The sequence below is a fragment of the Lolium rigidum genome, chromosome 7 (assembly GCF_022539505.1).
Source record: "Lolium rigidum isolate FL_2022 chromosome 7, APGP_CSIRO_Lrig_0.1, whole genome shotgun sequence".
NCBI classification, from domain to species: domain Eukaryota; kingdom Viridiplantae; phylum Streptophyta; class Magnoliopsida; order Poales; family Poaceae; genus Lolium; species Lolium rigidum.
Window position 1 is genome coordinate 254,990,601 of NC_061514.1, and position 20,166 is coordinate 255,010,766.

Consider the following 20,166-nt stretch of genomic DNA (forward strand, 5'->3'; position numbering starts at 1 on the left):
TTTGGAAAGTGTGAGTTGAGGCATATGGATCAACAGTGGGATTTGTCCATCCCGATGACGGATAGATATACTCTAGGCCCTCTCGGTGGAATGTCATCCGATTAGCTTGCAAGCATATGAATAGTTCATAAGAGATCACATACCACGGTATCGAGTAAAGAGTACTTGTCGGTAACGAGGTTGAACAAGGTATGGAGATACCGATGATCAAACCTCGGACAAGTAAAATATCGCGAGACAAAGGGAATTGGCACCGTATGTAAATGGTTCAATTGATCACTAAGTCATCGTTGAATATGTGGGAGACATTATGGATCTCCAGATCCCGCTATTGGTTATTGCTTGGAGAGGAGTCTCGACCATGTCTGCATAGTTCGTGAACCGTAGGGTGACGCGCTTAAGGTTCGATGTCGCATAAGTAGATTTGAATATGGTATGGAGACGAAGTTTGTTCGGAGTCCCGGATGTGATCCAGGATGTCACGAGGAGGTCCGAATAGTCCGGAGAATAAGATTCATATAAGGGAAGTTGATTTCTGGGTTTTCGGAAATGTTCGGGATTATTCCGGTGTTGACTGGAAGGTTCTAGAAGGTTCCGAAAGGGTCCACCATGGGGCCCACGACCTAGGAGGCCCACCGTGGGCCGAGGGGATGCTTCCTGGCCTAATGGGCCAGGGGCACTTGGCCCCCAAGGCCCAGGCCGGCCAACCCCCTAGGGTTTCCTAGGGGGGGATCAACTTGGGGGAGGGGAAAGCCCTCTCCCCCCTCTTGGCCGCCGCCCCCCTAACCCTAGATGGGAAAGGGGGCCACCTTGGCCGGCTGCCCCCTATATAAAGAGGGGAGGGGGTGGCCGGCCACACCCCCCATCCATTGCCTCCTCCTCTGGCCGCCTCTCCCTCCACCATACGCTGCTCCGGCTTAGGCGAAGCCCTGCAGTTTTCTTCCTCCACCTCCACCACCACGCCGTCGTGCTGCTGGACTTTGGAGGAGATCTACCACACCTCCGCTGCCCGCTGGAACGGGAGAGGAAGGAGCTTCATCGACACCGTACGAGCGACCGAGTACGGAAGTGCTGCCGGATTGCAGCACCGGGGACGATCGTCTACACCAACAACGAGATTAATCTCATAGGCTTTGGAATCTTCGAGGGTTAGTCTCGTCTCCATCTCGTTGCTTCGATCTTGTAGATTAGATCTTGGGTGTTCCATAGATTAGATCTATTGGTTTTATTCGTCTTGCGGTAGGAAATTTTTTGTTTTCTATGCTACGAACCCCATCAGTGGTATCAGAGCCATGTCTATGCATAGAACTGTTGCACGAGTAGAACACAATGGTTTTGTGGGCGGTGATGCTTTTGTTGCTTTAGTTTGTGTACTTTGCTTCTTGCGGGACGGTGGGATGAAGCGGCCCGGGCTAACTTTACATGACCGCGTCTCATGAGACTTGCTCCACGCTTGACATGCAACTTGTATTGCATAAGTGGCTTTGCGGGTGTCTGTCTCTCCCACCATAATGAAGATTGTAATTTACATAAGATGTGATATGGCCATGATGTGATGATGATTATATTTGATGTATGAGATGTTCATTATTGTATTATGGCAACCGGCAGGAGCCTAATGGTTGTCTTTAATTTTTGTTAAAGACCTGCGTGTCTATTCATCATGTAATAGCTTTATTTCAAGTAGTTGTTATAGTAGCTATAAGTGATGGACAACCATGAAGCGGCGCCACCGACCTTGACGCCATGTCGGCGATGATGGAGATCATGTCCGTGCTTTGGAGATGGAGATCAAAAGCACAAGAAGAAAGGCCATATCATATCACACATTATGAATTGCATGTGATGTTAATCCTTTTTATGCATCTTATTTTGCTTAGATCGCGACGGTAGCATTATAAGATGATCCCTCTCACTAAATATCAAGATAATAAAGTGTTCATCCTTAGTATGCACCGTTGCTAAGACTTGTCGTTTCGAAGCACCTCGTGATGATCGGGTGTGATAGACTCTACATGTGCATACAACGGGTGCAAGCCAGATTTGCACACGCGGATACCAAGGTTGCCTTGACGAGCCTAGCATGTACAGACATGGTCTCGGAACACGGGATACCGAAAGGTAGAGCATGAGTCATATGAATGATATGATGAACACTTTGAGTGTTCGCCTTTGAAACTACATCTTTTCTCGTGAAGATCGGACTTGGTGTAGTGGATTTGGTTCGTGTAATCACTAAGACAATGCGAGGGATGTTGTTTTAAGTGGGAGTTCACCTAGTTAATTTCAGAATTAAAATTGAACTCAATTTATCATAAACTTAGTCTAAACTCTTTGCAAATATGTTGTAGATCATGGCGCCCCCCTCCATCAATTTTAACCAGTTCCTAGAGAAAGAAAAGCTTAAGGGCAATGGTAGCAACTTCACTGACTGGTTCCGTCATGTGAGGATTTTCCTCACTGGTGGAAACCTGCAATTTGTGCTCGAAGCACCGCTAGGTTCCCCACCACCTCCTGCAGTGTCCGAGGACATTAGGAATGTCTATGAGACTCGGGCAACTCGGTACTCCGAAGTTCAGTGTGCCATCTTGTGCGGCTTAGAGGCGAGCTCCAAAAGCGTTTTGAGCACCACGACCCATGTGAGATGATGCGTGAGCTCAAACTTATCTTTGAAACTCATGCGGCCGTGGAGAGCTATGAGGCCTCGAAGCGGTTCTTTACCGCATGATGGAAGAGGGCAGCTCCGTTAGTGAGCACATGCTCGTCATGTCGGGCATGCGAAGAAGCTCAATGACTTGGGGATGATGATCCCTAACAAGGCTGGGTATTCATCGTGTCCCAATCACTGCCACCAAGTTACAAGAACTTCGTGATGAACTACAACATGCGAGAACATGAACAAAGAGTTACTCGAACTCTTCTCCATGCTTGAAATCTGCTGAAGTAGAGATAAAGAAGGAGAACCAAGTGTTGATGGTCAACAAGACCACCAGTTTCAAGAAACAGGGCAAGCCTAACAAGGGCAACTTCAAGAAGGGCGGCAAGAAAGTTGCGGCGCCTCCTGAGAAGCCTAAGGCTGGTCCTAAGCCTGATCTCGTGTGTTATCACTCGCCGGGGAAGGGAGCCTGGAAGCGTAATTGCTCCAAATACTTGGCCGATCCGAAGAGCGGCAACATCAAGAAGAAAGGTATATTTGATATACATGTTATAGATGTCTATCTTCCTGGTTCTCGTAGTAGTGCCTGGGTATTTGATACTGGTTCGGTTGCTCACATTTGTAACTCGAAACAGAAGCTGCGAATAAACGAAGCACTGGCGAGGGACGAGGTGACGATGCGCGTTGGAAATGGATCCAAAGTCGATGTGATCGCCGTCGGCACGCTCCCTCTACATCTACCTTCGGGATTAGTTTTAAACCTTAATAATTGTTATTTGGTACTGCGTTGAGCATGAACATTATATCTGGATCTTGTTTGATGCAAGACGGTTATTCGTTTAAGTCCGAGAATAATGGTTGTTCGATTTATATGAGTAATGTCTTTTATGGCCATGCACCGAGATGAATGGTTTATTCTTGTTAAATCTCGATAGTAGTGATACACATGTTCATAACATTGATGCTAAGCGAATTAAATTGAATGATAATTCTACTTATATGTGGCACTTGTCGTCTTGGTCATATTGGAGTGAAGCGCATGAAGAAACTCCATTCCGATGGACTTCTTGAGTCACTTGACTTTGAGTCACTTGACGGATGCGAAGCATGTCTAATGGGAAAAATGACTAAGACTCCATTTTACGGTACAATGGAGCGAGCTACGGATTTATTGGAAATCATACATACCGATGTGTGCGGACCGATGAGTGTAGCATCGCGCGGTGGTTATCGTTATGTTCGACTTTCACGGATGATCCGAGTAGATATGGGTATATTTACTTTATGAAACATAAGTCCGAGACTTTCGAGAAGTTCAAGGAATTCCAAAGTGAAGTAGAAAATCAACGTAACAAGAAGATTAAGTTTACGCGTTCGATCGTGGAGGCGAATATCCGAGTTATGAGTTTGGCATGCATTTAAAGAAATGCGGAATACTTTCACAATTGACACCGCCGGGAACACCACGAGCGCAATGGTGTGTCCGAACGTCGTAATCGAACTCTCTTAGATATGGTTCGGTCTATGATGTCTCTTACCGATTTGCCGTTGTCGTTTTGGGGTTATGCATTAGAGACAGCCGCATTCACTTTAAATAGGGCACCATCTAAATCCGTTGAAACGACACCGTATGAATTATGGTTTGGGAAGAAACCTAAGTTGTCGTTCCTTAAAGTTTGGGGTTGCGAAGCTTATGTAAAGAAGTTACAGCCGACAAGTTAGAACCCAAAGCGGAGAAATGCGTCTTCATAGGATACCCTAAAGAAACAATTGGGTACACTTTCTATCACAGATCCGAAGGTAAAATCTTTGTTGCCAAGAACGGATCCTTTCTTGAGAAGGAATTTCTCACTAAAGAAGCGACTTGAAGGAAATTAGAACTCGACGAGGTTAATGAACCTTTTCTCGTAGATCGGAGTAGCGCAGATGCCTGGAAGAAGTTTCTGCGCAACCTACACCGATAGGAGAGGAAGCGAATGATGATGATCATGAAGCTTCGAACGAGGAAGCTATCGAACCTCGCAGATCGACGAGGGAACGTACCACTCCGATTGGTATGATCCCTGTCTAAATGTCATGATTGTGGACAACAATGATGAGGACCCTGCGACGTATGAAGAAGCGATGATGAGCCCTGATTCCAACAAATGGCAAGAAGCCATGAAATCCGAAATGGGATCCATGTATGATAACAAAGTATGGACTTTGGTAGACTTACCTGATAGCCGCAAGGTCAGTCGAGAATAAATGGATCTTCAAGAGAAAAACAGATGCTCGATGGTAATATTACCGTCTATAAAGCTCGACTTGTCGCAAAGGGTTTTCGACAAATTCAAGGAGTTGACTACGATGAGACTTTCTCACCTGTAGCGAAGCTAAAGTCCGTGAGGATTTTGTTAGCAATAGCTGCATTTTTCGATTATGAGATTTGCGGATGGATGTCAAAACGGCGTTCCTCAATGGTGATATTGAGGAAGAGTTGTATATGGTACAACCCAAGGGTTTTGTCGATCCCGAAAATGCCGACAAGGTATGCAAACTTCAGCGTTCCATTTATGGACTGAAGCAAGCATCCCGGAGTTGGAATCTACGCTTTGATAGAGTGATCAAAGACTTCGGTTTTATACGGACTCATGGTGAGGCCTGTATTTACAAGAAAGTGAGTGAGAGCTCGTAGCGTTCTCGATATTATATGTAGATGACATATTATTGATTGGGAATGATATAGAACTATTAAGCGGCGTTAAAGGTTATTTGAATAAGTGTTTTTCAATGAAAGACCTTGGTGAAGCAGCGTACATTTTAGGCATCAAGATTTATAGAGATAGATCAAGACGCCTAATAGGCCTTTCACAAAGTACATAACTGGACAAGATTCTAAAGAAGTTTAGAATGGATGAAAGCAAGAAAGGGTTCTTGCCAATGTTGCCAGGTAAGGTCTTGAGTAAGACTCAAGGTCCAGGTTACGGCAGATGAAAGAGAGAGGATGAGCAAGATCCCCTATGCTTCGGCGATGAGGCTCTCTCATGTATGCCATGCTTGTGTACTAGACCGGATATCGCACATGCTGTTAGTTTGACCAGCAGATATCAAAGTGATCCAGGAATGGAACACTGGACAGCGGTCAAGAATATCCTGAAGTACTTGAAAAGGACTAAGGATATGTTTCTTTGTTATGGTGGTGACCAAGAGCTCGTTGTAACAAGTTACACCGATGCAAGTTGGAACACCGATCCTGATGACTCTAAGTCTCAGTCTGGGTACGTGTTTATATTGAATGGTGCGGCGGTGAAGTCGGAGCAGTTCCAAGCAGTGCACAGTGGTGAAATCTTCAACAGAATCTGAATATATAGCGGCTTCAGAGGCTTCAACGGAAGCGGTATGGATGAAGAGGTTCATTGTTGAGCTTGGTGTGGTTCCTAGTGCATTGGATCCGTTAGTCATTTATTGTGACAACACGGGTGCCATCGCCAATGCAAAGGAACCAAGGTCACACAAGAAGCTGAAGCATATCAAGCTGCGTTTTCATTCGATTCGCGAGTACATCGAAGATGGTGAAGTAGAGATTTGCAAAGTACACACGGATCTGAATGTTGCAGATCCGTTGACTAAAGCTCTCCCAAGGGCAAAGCATGACCAACACCAGAATGCCATGGGTGTTAGGTACCTTACAATGTAATCTAGATTATTGACTCTAGTGCAAGTGGGAGATCTGTTGGAGATATGCCCAAGAGGCAATAATAAAGTGGTTATTATAATATCTTTGTGTTTATGATAAATGTTTGTATACCATGCTATAATTGTATTAACCGAAACATTGATACATGTGTGTTATATAAACAACAAGGAGTCCCTAGTAAGCCTCTTGTATAACTAGCTTGTTGATTAATAGATGATCATGGTTTCGTGATCATGAACATTGGATGTTATTGATAACAAGGTTATGTCATTAGTTGAATGATATAATGGACACACACCCAAATGAGCGTAGCATAAGATCAAGTCATCAAGTTCATTTGCTATAAGCTTTCAGTACATAGTTGTCTTAATCCTTCGACCATGAGATCATGTAAATCACTTACACCGAAAGGGTACTTTGATTACACCAAACGTCATTGCGTAAATGGGTGACAATAAAGGTGGGATTAAGTATTTGGAAAGTGTGAGTTGAGGCATATGGATCAACAGTGGGATTTGTCCATCCTGATGACGGATAGATATACTCTGGCCCTCTCGGTGGAATGTCATCCGATTAGCTTGCAAGCATATGAATAGTTCATAAGAGATCACATACCACGGTACGAGTAAAGAGTACTTGTCGGTAACGAGGTTGAACAAGGTATGGAGATACCGATGATCAAACCTCGGACAAGTAAAATATCGCGAGACAAAGGGAATTGGCACCGTATGTAAATGGTTCAATCGATCACTAAGTCATCGTTGAATATGTGGGAGCCATTATGGATCTCCGGATCCCGCTATTGGTTATTGCTCGGAGAGGAGTCTCGACCATGTACGCATAGTTCGCGAACCGTAGGGTGACGCGCTTAAGGTTCGATGTCGCATAAGTAGATTTGAATATGGTATGGAGACGAAGTTTGTTCGGAGTCTCGGATGTGATCCAGGATGTCACGAGGAGGTCCGGAATAGTCCGGAGAATAAGATTCATATAAGGGAAGTTGATTTCCGGGTTTTCGGAAATGTTCGGGATTATTCCGGTGTTGGTCGGAAGGTTCTAGAAGGTTCCGGAAGGGTCCACCATGGGGCCCACGACCTAGGAGGCCCACCGTGGGCCGAGGGGATGCTTCCTGGCCTAATGGGCCAGGGGCACTTGGCCCCCAAGGCCCAGGCCGGCCAACCCCCTAGGGTTTCCTAGGGGGATCAACTTGGGGAGGGAAAGCCCTCTCCCCCTCTTGGCCGCCGCCCCCTAACCCTAGATGGGAAAGGGGGCCACCTTGGCCGGCTGCCCCCTATATAAAGAGGGAGGGGGTGGCCGGCCACACCCCCCATCCATTGCCTCCTCCTGCGGCCGCCTCTCCCTCCACCATACGCCGCTCCGGCTTAGGCGAAGCCCTGCGGTTTTCTTCCTCCACCTCCACCACCACGCCGTCGTGCTGCTGGACTTTGGAGGAGATCTACCACACCTCCGCTGCCCGCTGGGAGAGGAAGGAGCTTCATCGACACCGTACGCGCGACCGAGTACGGAAGTGCTGCCGGATTGCAGCACCGGGGACGATCGTCTACACCAACAACGAGATTAATCTCGTAGGCTTTGGAATCTTCGAGGGTTAGTCTCGTCTCCATCTCGTTGCTTTGATCTTGTAGATTAGATCTTGGGTGTTCCATAGATTAGATCTATTGGTTTTATTCGTCTTGCGGTAGGAAAATTTTTGTTTTCTATGCTACGAACCCCATCACGGGCTTGGGCACCGGACATCGTATCGGACCGCGTTGGACAAAAAGAATCTTTGGAGACACGTCTGCAAAAGTTTTTTTTTATCCGACGCCCCTAATTTCCTTTGAGAACGGTTTAGGGACGCGACTGAAGATACTCTTAGAGCATCTCCAACAGACGCCGTAAAAGACGCGCGCGGCAAAAAAAACCGCCTGTTTGGCGCGCGCGGGCGCCCGCGCGAAGCTTCAGCAGACGCGGGAAAAGGGCGCGCGCGGTAAAAAAATTGCCGCGCCCGCGCGTTTGCGCCATCCCACGCGGGGAAATTGCCGCGTGCGCTGCCGCGCGCGCTATAAACGCGACACGCGCGAACGGGCCAACTGCCTGAAACTTCCGCGTGTCGCTCCGCCTCGCTCTCTCTCCCCTAGCGCTCTGCCTCCGCGCCGACGGTCCGCCTCCGTCTCCGCCTCCGGCGCCATGCCTCCGCGCCGCCGCTCCGCCTCCGGCTACCGCGGCGTCCGCGCGCGGCCGAGTGATGCGTGTAATTGACACGTCCGTTGGGAACCCCGAGAGGAAGGTGTGATGCACACAGTAGCAAGTTTCCCTCAGTAAGAAATCAAGGTTTAATCGAACCAGTAGGAGTCAAGAAGCACGTTGAAGGTTGATGGCGGAGGAGTGTAGTGCGGCGCAACACCAGGGATTCCGGCGCCAACGTGGAACCTGCACAACATAATCACAGAACTTTGCCCCAACGTAACAGCGAGGTTGTCAATCTCACCGGCTTGCTGTAAACAAATGATTAGATGTATAGTGTGGATGATGATGTTTGTTTGCAAAGAACAGTAAAGAACAATTGCAGCAGTTTGTATTTCAGATGTAAAGAATAGGACCGGGGTCCACAGTTCACTAGCGTTGTCTCTCCCATAAGATAGCAGATGTTGGGTGAACAAATTACAGTTGGGCAATTGACAAATAAAGAAAGCATAACAATGCACATACTATCATGATGAGTACTATGAGATTTAATCAGGGCATTACGACAAAGTACATAGACCGCTATCCAGCATGCATCTATGCCTAAAAGTCCACCTTCAGGTTATCATCCGAACCCCTTCCGAGTATTAAGTTGTAAACAACGAGACAATTGCATTAAGTATGGTGCGTAATGTAATCAACACAAATATCCTTAGACAAAGCATCGATGTTTTATCCCTAGTGGCAACAAGTACATCCACAACCTTATAACTTTCTCGTCATTGTCCCGGATTTAATGGAGGCATGAACCCACTATCGAGCATAAATACTCCTTTTGGAGTCACAAGTATCAACTTGGCCGAGCCTCTACTAGCAACGGAAAGCATGCAAGAACATAAATAACATATATGATAGATTGATAATCAACTTGACATAGTATTCAATATTCATCGGATCACAACAAACACAACATGAAGGATTACAAATAGATGATCTTGATCATGATAGGCAGCTCACAAGATCTAACATGATAACACAATGGGGAGAAGACGACCACTCCGGTGTCCGACACGACTCCGACTAGCGGATGGTCGGACTTCGATTGGGAGGACTCCGCGTAGTTTACTTTAAATAAAATGTCGGTATTTATCGAACTTTTAATATATTTCGTAATTTTAGTTAAATTTTCGTAATTTTATTTGATTTGTTTGATCCGTTTGAAACGATATACAAAAAACTAGCCGTTTGCGTGGCGGTGCGCGCTGTATTTCAGAGCGTCCGAAAGAGGCCCAATTTTACCGCCCGTGCAGGCGCTGCATTTTAGCGCGTCCGGCGGGGCAAAGTGCAGCAAAGCGCGCGGCAAATGTTTAGAGTATGGAAAGGGAGGTATAGCGGGTCGAAATTTACAGCGTCATAGGAGTATGCAAAAGATTACGGAGAATCATTATTGTTGGATGTAGCACGTTTGCAGTTTGCTCAGCGGCGAAGAAACAACACCGACAGGTGGCCCCTCAGAAATATAGTACGCACGTGACCGGTCCTCCGTTTCCCAAAGCCGCCCGCGAAAAGTCCGAGACGAAAACCTCACCTCTCCCGCCCACGGCCCCCTCGCGCCGCTTCCGGATCCAAAGCCCCACGTCTCCGCCCCTCGCATCCGCCGTACAATACTACGCATCCGACGGTCCAAACCCGCGATCCGCGTGATCGGTTCCCATTGGCTGCCGCCCCGTCACCTCCCTCCTATATATTCCCACCCGCGCCCACCGATTCCCCCCACCTCCGTTTCCCTCGCTCCCGCCGCCTCAGCCTCCTCGCGCGCGCGTTCCGTTTCCCGTCGTTCGCCGTCCTCCGTTGCTCAGATGGCCGGCCGTGGGAAGGCAATCGGCGCCGGCGCCGCCAAGAAGGCCACGTCCAGGAGCTCCAAGGCCGGCCTCCAGTTCCCCGTCGGCAGGATCGCTAGGTTCCTCAAGGCCGGCAAGTACGCCGAGCGCGTCGGCGCCGGCGCCCCCGTCTACCTCGCCGCCGTCCTCGAGTACCTCGCCGCTGAGGTGCGTATCTCCCGGATCTCATCCCTGCCCTCCTTTATTCTGCTCTCTTGATCTGGTTTCTCCGCGGTTTCGGCGTTTGGCCCATCTTAGATCTGATTCGATCTGTTCTAATCTCATCATCATCTGATGAATACAGGTCCTGGAGCTGGCCGGCAACGCCGCGAGGGACAACAAGAAGACCCGCATCGTGCCGCGCCACATCCAGCTCGCCGTCCGCAACGACGAGGAGCTCACCAAGCTGCTCGGCGGCGCCACCATCGCCAGCGGCGGCGTCATGCCCAACATCCACCAGCACCTGCTCCCCAAGAAGGCGTCCTCCTCCAAGGCCTCCAACGTCGACGACGACGACAACTAAAGCCTCTATCTCGCATCACCCCCACCCTTGCCATGGACTGCGTCTCATCAGAAGAGGAATCTCGTTCGGTAGGATTTAGTGTCTTGGTTCGCAGCTTAGTCCTGATGTCTTCCGGCGTCTAGGGAGCTCTAGTTGTTGGTTGGATTGTTAGGGGCCCTGATGGCTGTGAATATGGCAAACAAAATTTTCGGGTGCTTATCTCGGATGTAAGCCTGGTTGTTTATTTTGCATGTGTTTCAATGTGCTCAAGAAATGAGAAGGAGCTCAACTCTTTTAAGCTTATTACAGTTTGTCCAGTCACTCTTCCTTCATGGCCTGTATTGTCTCAGCATTCTTATATGATTTGGAATCTCTTCTGCCTGGTTTGTACAATTTGATATTGTTAAATTAGCTGATATGCTTGCTAGATTGCAGTTAGGAAATTTGTTCTGCTTTGGACAGTTGCTTTCATCCAGCTGAACATTTAAGCTTCCACCAATATCTGTGTTCTCCTCGATCTGGCCCATGTTTTGTAGAACTTAGTGCCGAAGAGCTGGTTCTTGCCGAAGTGCTTCGTTAATAATGAACCAGAGATAGCTATGCTTCCCCGCTGTGCTCAAGGAACTGAAAGTCTTCAGCTTATTTCCATCCCCCTCCCACTCTTCATAGGCTGATTACTTATTGTGCAAATTAGAACCTGTTTCGGCTAAGTTTGCGTTTGTCATTTCGTCACCGGTAAGCAGTATTCGATTTGTGCACCAATGGTGATTCAGTTGTCGATGTGCTTGCTAGATTCCAGTTAGGAAGTTCGTTGTTCTCTCGTTGATTGCTTGACAAATAGCTTCTCGGTTTGGCAAACAATGAATGTTGGTGTTCTAATTGAGATGAAACGCAGTTGCTTTCATCTAGTTGAACTTTGAAGCTACTACACTGATCTATGAGATTCCCAATCTACGCCTTCAGAAATTGCAGAAGAGAAAGCTGGTTCTTGCCATAGTTATTCAGTAAGGACCTGGAGAAAGCAGGAGGTGGCGTTTTGGCTCATAGGAGCAAATGCTCCCATTATATAAAATAATTAAAAATTATTTTTAAAAATGTTAAAAAAAATTGACATAAATTTTTTGGTATACATCGTGACATTCTATGTTCGTACACAAGTTTTCGTGGAAAAACAACATTTTGTGTGGTGTGTAAAAAAAGACAAAAAAATATGTTATATGTAGTCGTGTTACAACATCAAAATTTGTCTTTTTTACAGGAGCCACCGAATTTTTTTTATTTTTTTGAAAATTTGTGTACCAACATAAAATGTTTAGATGTACATGTGAAAATTTAGTTTAGAATTTTTTGACACTACAAATGTAGATTCACATAATGAGAGCAAATGCTCCTATGAGCTAAAGTGCATTTCCCGAGAAAGCAATCCTTCCATACCGCACATAGTATTCCGGCAAAATTAGAACAGCTAGATTTCCACTACCCGATAAAGATCGTCGCGTAGGAATCTTCAGATACCGTCGTATATTGAGGAACTGGTTCCGGCTTTAGAACCAAGCCATGACGTGCCAGTCCTTCTCGTGAAGCAGCGTGAGTGTATGGATGCCTTTTGCTTGCACAATCCCAACAAAGCCAGAATACCACAGGTGAGAGGAGTATTTCCAAACCAGATTAACCCCTCTTGCCGTGACATTCAAATCGTAAATACTCGCTATGTTTCATAAAAGATTGTCTAAGATTTGTTAAAATTTAAATATATCTAGATGTTATCATCTAAGTTTTAATAAATTTTAGACAACCTTTGTGGGACGGAGGGAATACAATTGTGGCCACAAATATGGTTAACTGAAATACTACACGAAGAGAAGGCGAGGAAATTTCCTTGAGGATAATCTTTCAGTGAAAGCTTTTCGTTAACAAAAAAAATCGGTCGTTCTACAGGGAGCCCCTTCTTAAAACTAAGAAATTTTGAATTCAGAGTTCAAAACATTCCGAAAAAAACCCTGGCTGCAGCTAATACTCTATACTATCAGCATGTAAATTGCAATATGAAACACCTTATATTTTGGGCTCAGCAAAAAGGACGTATCAAGATTTCATCATCGGTGAACAGTTGTAATTAAACAGTGCAGCGAAGTGTAGATTGTGAGATTTTGTCATTTTTGCTGAGCGCAAAATACATTGTATTTCGTACTAAATTTTACATACTATTGTAATACAACTTGACGACATGCAAGCATTTTTTCTGATTTTTTTTGGAAACTTTGAGTTTTGAATTTTCAGTTTCTTTTTTAAAAGAAGGGTTACCTAGGGCGCGTTTGGTAGCCTGCATGGACCTTGGCTCGCATCGGCTCAACAAATTTCGGTCCGTTTGGATGCCTGCAGCCAACTGCGTTCTTGCATGAACCGGGTTTTAAAGCACCCCCGGAATAGGCCCTGTAGGAACGCCTGGAATGTCAGTTTCTCCAGGGCTAGGCCCGTTGCGGCTAGAAGCCTGCACGCGTGGAGAAGCGAGGCGACGCCGCATCCCTTTAGGAACACGCGCCATAATTAGGCTCACCGGTCCCTCTCCTTCATCTCACTCGTGACCTCCCCCAAACTGTCACATCACACGGCGGTTCCCCTCATGCCGACCAATCCGCCGCACCGCCGTACGGAGGAGCACCGGTACCGGAGGAGGAGACATCGGCGAGCAGCACCGCGACATCGGCCGCAATCTGCTCCGCAGTCTTCATCGGCATCTCGACTTCGTCCGCGACCTCGAGCTCGTCCTCGGCCAGAACAATGGCGGTAACGACCTCTCCTTCTCACCTTCGTACTCGTTCTGGCAGAACCTGTCATTCTCGGGCATTTCCGACGACATGCACATTAGATCTGCTAGGGTTTCCGTTAGGATAACAGTCGAATTGATGTTTGCAAGGTGTTCGTTCCCATTTCTTGATGTTCTTGTCCAGTTCTTGCTTTTCACGGTCTGGATTTTCTTAGATCTGTTACTCTAGTATCGGATTGCGGTAGATCCTTCCTAGACCGGCCTTTGGATTGCTGAAACTGGCAGATCTTACTGTGCATGCAAAGAGGGGAAGAGTTTTTTGTGCTGGGTTTAGCATGTTGAGATAGCTGTGCGGAATGAGTCGCGGTAGTTTGTTGTAGATTGTGTAGTTTCTGATTGAACTAGGCCTATGATTGTAACCGGTAATCATAGTGTGAGGAGATGATTGATCAGAACCTATGGCATGACTGAACATCACCATGCCATTGGTTCAGATCAAACATCTCCTCCATATGTGTCGTCGTGGTGAACAAACAGATGCCATAGGATGGCTTAGGTTGGGGCCGAATGGACGCAAGAGGATTCGGGGAGGGTTTGTGATTAGATGGGATGAACTTCCGGATGGTTTCCTCAAGAACTTAACCAAGGCTAGAGGTTCAAGAAGAAAGACATAAGGAAGAACTCGCTCTAGATCATCTTCTTTATTGATCTTAACAGGATACAAGTTTCTCAGCACAAGTGTTCTTCTGTCTTCATGTGTTCGCCCGTAAGAGGGGCTACCCCCTCTCCTTATATAGGGGAGAGGGTGGCTTACAGGGCAAGAAACCCTAATGGCATCTTTGACTAGACAAACTACTTTACAAAGCTACTTTAATCATAGAAGACACCGGAGTCCTCTTTAATCAGGGATGCTGACGTCCTCCGGCTTCTTTGACCGTCATCCTTCTCTTTATCGTCAGCCCTTCGTTTAAAGCTACTTTGCTTAGCTCATCCTTGTCTTCTAGCTCTGGAGAGAATCTTTGACCTGTCCTGCCGACATGCTCTTCTTTCCGGTTACCCGGTATCTTTCTTATCCGGTTCCGGCATACCCCTCTTGGGGATACCGGCTTAGCTTCACTTAGCCAAATTCTTACCTTGTGCTCCGGTACGAATATTAAACCGGTATCTTGATGGCTCAAACCATCCGGTTTGGCATGCCTTTGGCATACCGGGGGTCATCCCCCCAACATTAGTCCCCGAAGCTGGTATAGTCTGGCGGATCCTATCCAACAGACCATGCCAGGTTCTTTCTTCTTAGGATACCGGTTTAATCTATCCGGCTTTAGGCTTGGATCCGGCATCTTTGCCCAGGTCACCGCTGTCTCTTCTTCTTAAGACATTATCCGGTGTCTTATCCCCCGGCATCTTAGTCATTAAACACTTCCTCGGCGAAGTCGAGAATATCTCGGGCCCCGCGCCTGTCAGTGACATGCGCATCGTGACTGACGCGCCAGTGTCAGGGGTCACTTCCCTTCGGCTTCTGCGCGCGCATTAAACTGCTTCACAGCAAATCCCAACTGCCCCTCTGGATCCGTGGGCACCTCCCTGTGGCTTACTACTTTTTCGCGTGTACCACTGTGCCACGTGGCGGCCCGTGGAGCGAACCGTCGCGGCCCACGACCCAAACCGCCGAGGCCCAGCGGTTTTCGGCCCACATCTCCCTCTTCCTTTATAAGGGGGAATCGCTTCTCCTTCTTCCTCTTCTCGCATTCTCCACCTCCTCGCGCACAGTGCTTTCGCCCTTAGCGCCTCCGCTGCTCCGTTTCGCCGCCCGAGCTCCGCCGTCCAGCGCATCTTCGATACTGCTTCGCCGGACGTCGTCAGACTTCGTCGCGCGGAGAACTTCTGCAGCGCTTCTGCCCCCACCGCGGCATTGGTGCTTCTTCGAGCTTCTTCTCACCTCGCCGCCGACGGACCACCTCGCCGGCCCATGGCTCGTTATTTCTCCGGCGAACTTCTTCCTCAGCAACTCCGCCGCCTCAGGTTAGGCTTAATCTAGTTTTACTCCTCTTTTACTTGCTTCCTAGATCTCGACTCGGTAGTGTATTTACTTCTTCTTTTTCTTGCCTTTTCTCTCTTTCGTAGATCTTCACGCGGGGGTATATTGTGGGATTCTTGTTTCTCTTCGCCGAATTCCATGTCTAGTATGGAATCCTCCTCTACTTCTTCTTCTCGCCTCTTCATCCGCTAGCCGGCGTAGCAGATCTTCCGACGAACTTTCCGCCGATCTTGCCCGGATGGACGCTGAGTCCGGTAGCAACCGCGCATCCGGTAGTTCTAGTGAAGGTTCCGGTATGGATTCTTCCGGTATCACCCGTGGGGCCTGGATGGGCTCCAACGTTACTAAGTTCGAGATCGATCGGCTTTACCGGTCCGGGAGGATTCGGAAGGAGTGACCTGCCGGCTTCCTCGCGACGAGATCAAACCGGTGCCCGAACCCGGCGAACGAGTTGTCTTTCTCGCTCACTTTGAGCGCGGCTTCGGCCTTCCTGCCTCCGATTTTTTCCGACGTTTCCTTGATTTTTATGAACTTCAACCTCACCATCTCCCTGGCAACGCCATTTTCTACCTTTCTTGCTATGCCACCTTCATGGAGGCTTACATCGGCATTCGTCCCACTCGTGAGACGTTTGCCCGCTTCTTTGCTCTTCGGATCAACTCCGTTCAGGGCAAGGACATTCCTAAACCCAAACCTCCCGTTCAATGCGGGTCTTGCATCATCGGCTCCCGTCAAGGGAGCCCTTTCTTCAAATTCTCCGGTCTCGAGTCATGCCGGCTATGGCAAGGGACCTTTTTCTACGTGAAGAACAAGGGTGCCCCAGACCTTATCAACCTGCCGCCTTTCAACCCGGCGCCGCCCTCGAGGGCCAACTGGAGCTACAATCCGAAGGAGTCTCATATTGAGACCAACCGGATTATACACTTTATGAGGCAACTGATGAAGGATACCAACATCTGCTCTGATGATATCATCCGCGCCTTTATCTCGCGCCGGGTGCTTCCGCTCAAGCGCCGCATGCACAAGATGAGCGAGATGTACGGTCCCGGTGATCCTACCAAGATCACCGGAATTCCCCTTAGCAAGAAGGACGTTGTCCTCAAGGCCGGCCAGATCTGCCAGACCGCCATGCCGGAGGATTGGGAATGGGGCCTTCGGCCTCTCAGTTCCACTAACCCCCCGACCCAAGATGTAAGAAGTTACGCAACTCGGGTCGGCGTACCGGTAGCTTTTGCATTGTGATTAACCTCTTTCTATCTTTCTTGTTCTTTCAGGCCAAGGACCGTTTCCCCGGCATCGAATCTGACCGACGAGGCCCTGCCCAGAAGCGAGGTTTGGACAAGTTCGACCCCGACCCCGTCATCTATTGGAGGGATCTGAAGATGGGCAAGACCGCAGCCTCGCGCCTTGGCAGGTCTCCGCCGGAGCCCGCTGGTTCGTCCGACGACCTGACCATGCTTGAGGTAGTTTCTCTATTGACCTCTTATATTTTACCGTCACTATTCCTCTGTAGATCCTTCCTCAACCAACATCAACCCGCAGATCCACGAGCACGCCACCCCGCTGCAGGCCGAGGTTGGCCGGGAGTTCCTGAACAACCTCGTCGTTGGGGGCAAGAAGAACAAGACCCCGGCGTCGGATGCCGGGCCAAGCCAAGAGCCTCCGGCCAAACGCTTCCGGACCGAGCCTTTTGCCGGGAAGCAAGTAGGCACGAGGCGCTACAAGAGCAAACAGATGCCCACTTCCTCCGGGTAAGTCCTGTTCCTTTGCTTTTCTTGTTTTTGCCAAGTCTTTTCCGGCTGCTTTTTTCCAATTCTTTCTCTTTCTCTTTTTCAGCCCTGCGCTCAAGCTTGGGCCTAGGACTGAGGGCTCTGCCGGCTCCGCTGGAACCTCAACTCCTCCTCCTCGTTCGAGTCCGACACCATCTGGTGCCGGCAACGTCTCCGCCTCCCCTCCGGGGGGCACTACAAGTTCGGGGCGCGCGGCCCCTAAATCTCCTGATCACCGCGCGGAGGAGGATCTTACCTCCCCCCAGAGACCCAAGATACCGGCGCCAGCAACATCGGCGCCGAAGAAGAAGCTGCCGGGCGGGCGGAACCTTTGGTTCCTTCCGTTCAAAAAGAAAAGAAGAAGAAGAAGAGTTTACGCTCCTCCCCCTCCAAGGCCGTGCCGGAAACTTCCGCGCCGGCATCCTCCACCTCAGCGCCAGAAGCTCCAGCGCCTGACGCCACACCAACGCCGCCGCCGGAAACTCCTGTTCCAGAGGCGACGCCAACACCTCCGCCGAGCCAAGGACCTCCCGTGACTACGCCGATGCCGCCGCCGGCAGCCCCCAAGACCACTAAACGCCTCAAGCCGGGGGAGTCGCGCGGCAAGGCTGTGGAGGTGCTCAGCGGCTCGCGGTCCTTGGTGCTGCATGTTGGGCCTGCCGCCGCCGCGGTCTCGGAGAAACCGTCCGGCCTCCTTGGCCGGATTGTTGAGCTTAAGCGCGAGGGCAAGGAGCTGGGGCACCTTCTCCCCTACGCTGAGAAGTGGAACGCAGCGGACATCTCCGCCGCCACGAAGGGCTTGGGGAAGGACCGCCTTCCGGCGCCGGATCCAGCTGGGCCACGGTCCACTGAAGAACACTTCACGCGACTCAAGCGAGCCGCGAAGGAGTTCGACAGTGCCTGGTACGACGCCACCAGCAACGTCGTGGTAAGTTTCTCCAATCTCCTTGTAATTTTTGCTGATGCCGGTTTGTTTCTTTCCGGATCTTGTCTATCCTCCCAGTCCCCGAGTTTCGTGTTGAGAGCGCAGCTCTTAGCGCGAAACTTAACTAGAAAAGCGCAAAACCGGCATAGCCAGTCCCCGAGTTTCGGGTTAAGATCTTTGCTCTTAGCGCGAAACTTGACTAGAAAAGCGCAAAACCGGCATAGCCAGTCCCCGAGTTTCGGGTTAAGATCTTTGTTTTTCCTTTCTCACAATTATCTTCCTTTGAACAGAGCACCGCTGATGCCCGGAAGCTGCTCTTTGAGGAGCTTCTGTGGGAGCACCGGGATCTCGCTGAGGCCCACAGCCACTGCCAAGGTTTGTTTTCTTTCGCTTGTTCCGGCATCTTTTCACCGAAAACTTTTCTTCTTTCCTTGTTATTTACTAGCTTTTCGCATAACAGCTATTCCGGAAGCCTCCCTTGAGGCCCTCAAGGTCCAGGTTGCCGCACTCCAAGGTACCCTTTTGTTTTCCGGTTAACTTGCTTTCTCCGCATCGTATGAGTGCAATTTTGCTAACACTTGCTTTCCGATTCTTAGCTGAGAAGGACGAACTTGTCCAGAAGCACCAGGAGGAGCGAAGCGCCCAGCAGACCCTCTACGGGGAGCTTAAGCGTCAGCATGTCCAGCTTGGTCTCGACCATGCTAAGGCACTGAAGGCCGCTGAAGCCGCTGCGGAGGCTAGGCTCAACGAGGCGCCGGAGGATGCCGGCAATGCCACCGTGGTGCCGCAGACCGAGCCGGAGGAGGCCACCAACGCGCTGAAAACAGCTGAAGGCAAGGCCGCCAAGGTGCACAAAGCCGCTGCTGAGGAGGCCGCTAAGGCACAGAAGGCAGCTGAGGACAAGGTGGCGCGGCTGGCGGCGGAGCAGAAGGAGTACGACCTTCTGGTCACGCGAACTGACGCGCTTGCCCTTCGCATGTTTTTCTTTTCTCTTTTCCGGTTTCTGCTTATAAGCTTACTTGTTCCGGTAACATGCACTTAACTTCTTTTCCTTGTCTTGCAGGGCTCTTTCCGGACTCCCAGGCGCATGCTGCGAAGAAGGTTGAAGAGTACCGGGGTGCCCAAGGGCGGACGGATTTGGCCGCAGCCTGGGATCCTTACGAACATCTGATTGCGCTGAGCTCGCGGGTCGCCCACATGCGCTGCGTGGACCGGAACGTCTCTGACATTCCGGAGGTGGCCGCCCAGCTCTTCAGGACTCTCTGGCCTGGAGAAGTGGTGCCGGATACCTTCTCCCTCATCAGCGACCGCCTGAAAGGTGCCGGCAGAAGGATCCGGGAGTGGCAGTGTTCCGCTGCCCGTGCCGGAGCGGACTCGGCGCTCGCGTTGCCTCGCTCCTCGGTACCCAGAGCTGGATCTGGACGCCCTCGTTGGTGTGCGCGAAGGAGCTCCTACTGAGGTGGATCCGGTCCTTGCCGCCAAACGGCAGGATCGCGCGTACCACATCGTGGAGTACGCCGAGATGCGCACCTTCATCCCCCCTCATGAAGACGTCAACGACTACCTCAGCGATGAGGAAGAAGAAGACGGAGGCGAAGATGAAGATGCCGAGGACGTGCCACCGGAAGCTCCTGAGGCCGGCGCTGCTCCCCCTGAAGCCCCTGCTGTTTGATTTATCCTTGAATGATGCCTGTATCATGCTTGTCCCGCTCGTTCTCAAACAATGCCCGTTAAATTCTACCCCGGTATGCCGGGGTTTATGA

General features: G+C 49.6%; 1 protein-coding gene across 1 annotated transcript; it reads left to right on the top strand.

Moving 5' to 3' along the window:
* Nucleotides 1–10,337: 10,337 nt before the first annotated feature.
* Nucleotides 10,338–11,207, top strand: LOC124676325 (histone H2A.4). Its single transcript, XM_047212404.1, has 2 exons — nucleotides 10,338–10,570; nucleotides 10,707–11,207. The coding sequence occupies exons 1-2, from the start codon at nucleotides 10,382–10,384 to the stop codon at nucleotides 10,923–10,925; spliced, it is 408 nt and encodes a 135-aa protein (XP_047068360.1). The 5' UTR covers nucleotides 10,338–10,381; the 3' UTR covers nucleotides 10,926–11,207.
* The last annotated feature ends 8,959 nt before the right edge of the window (nucleotides 11,208–20,166 follow it).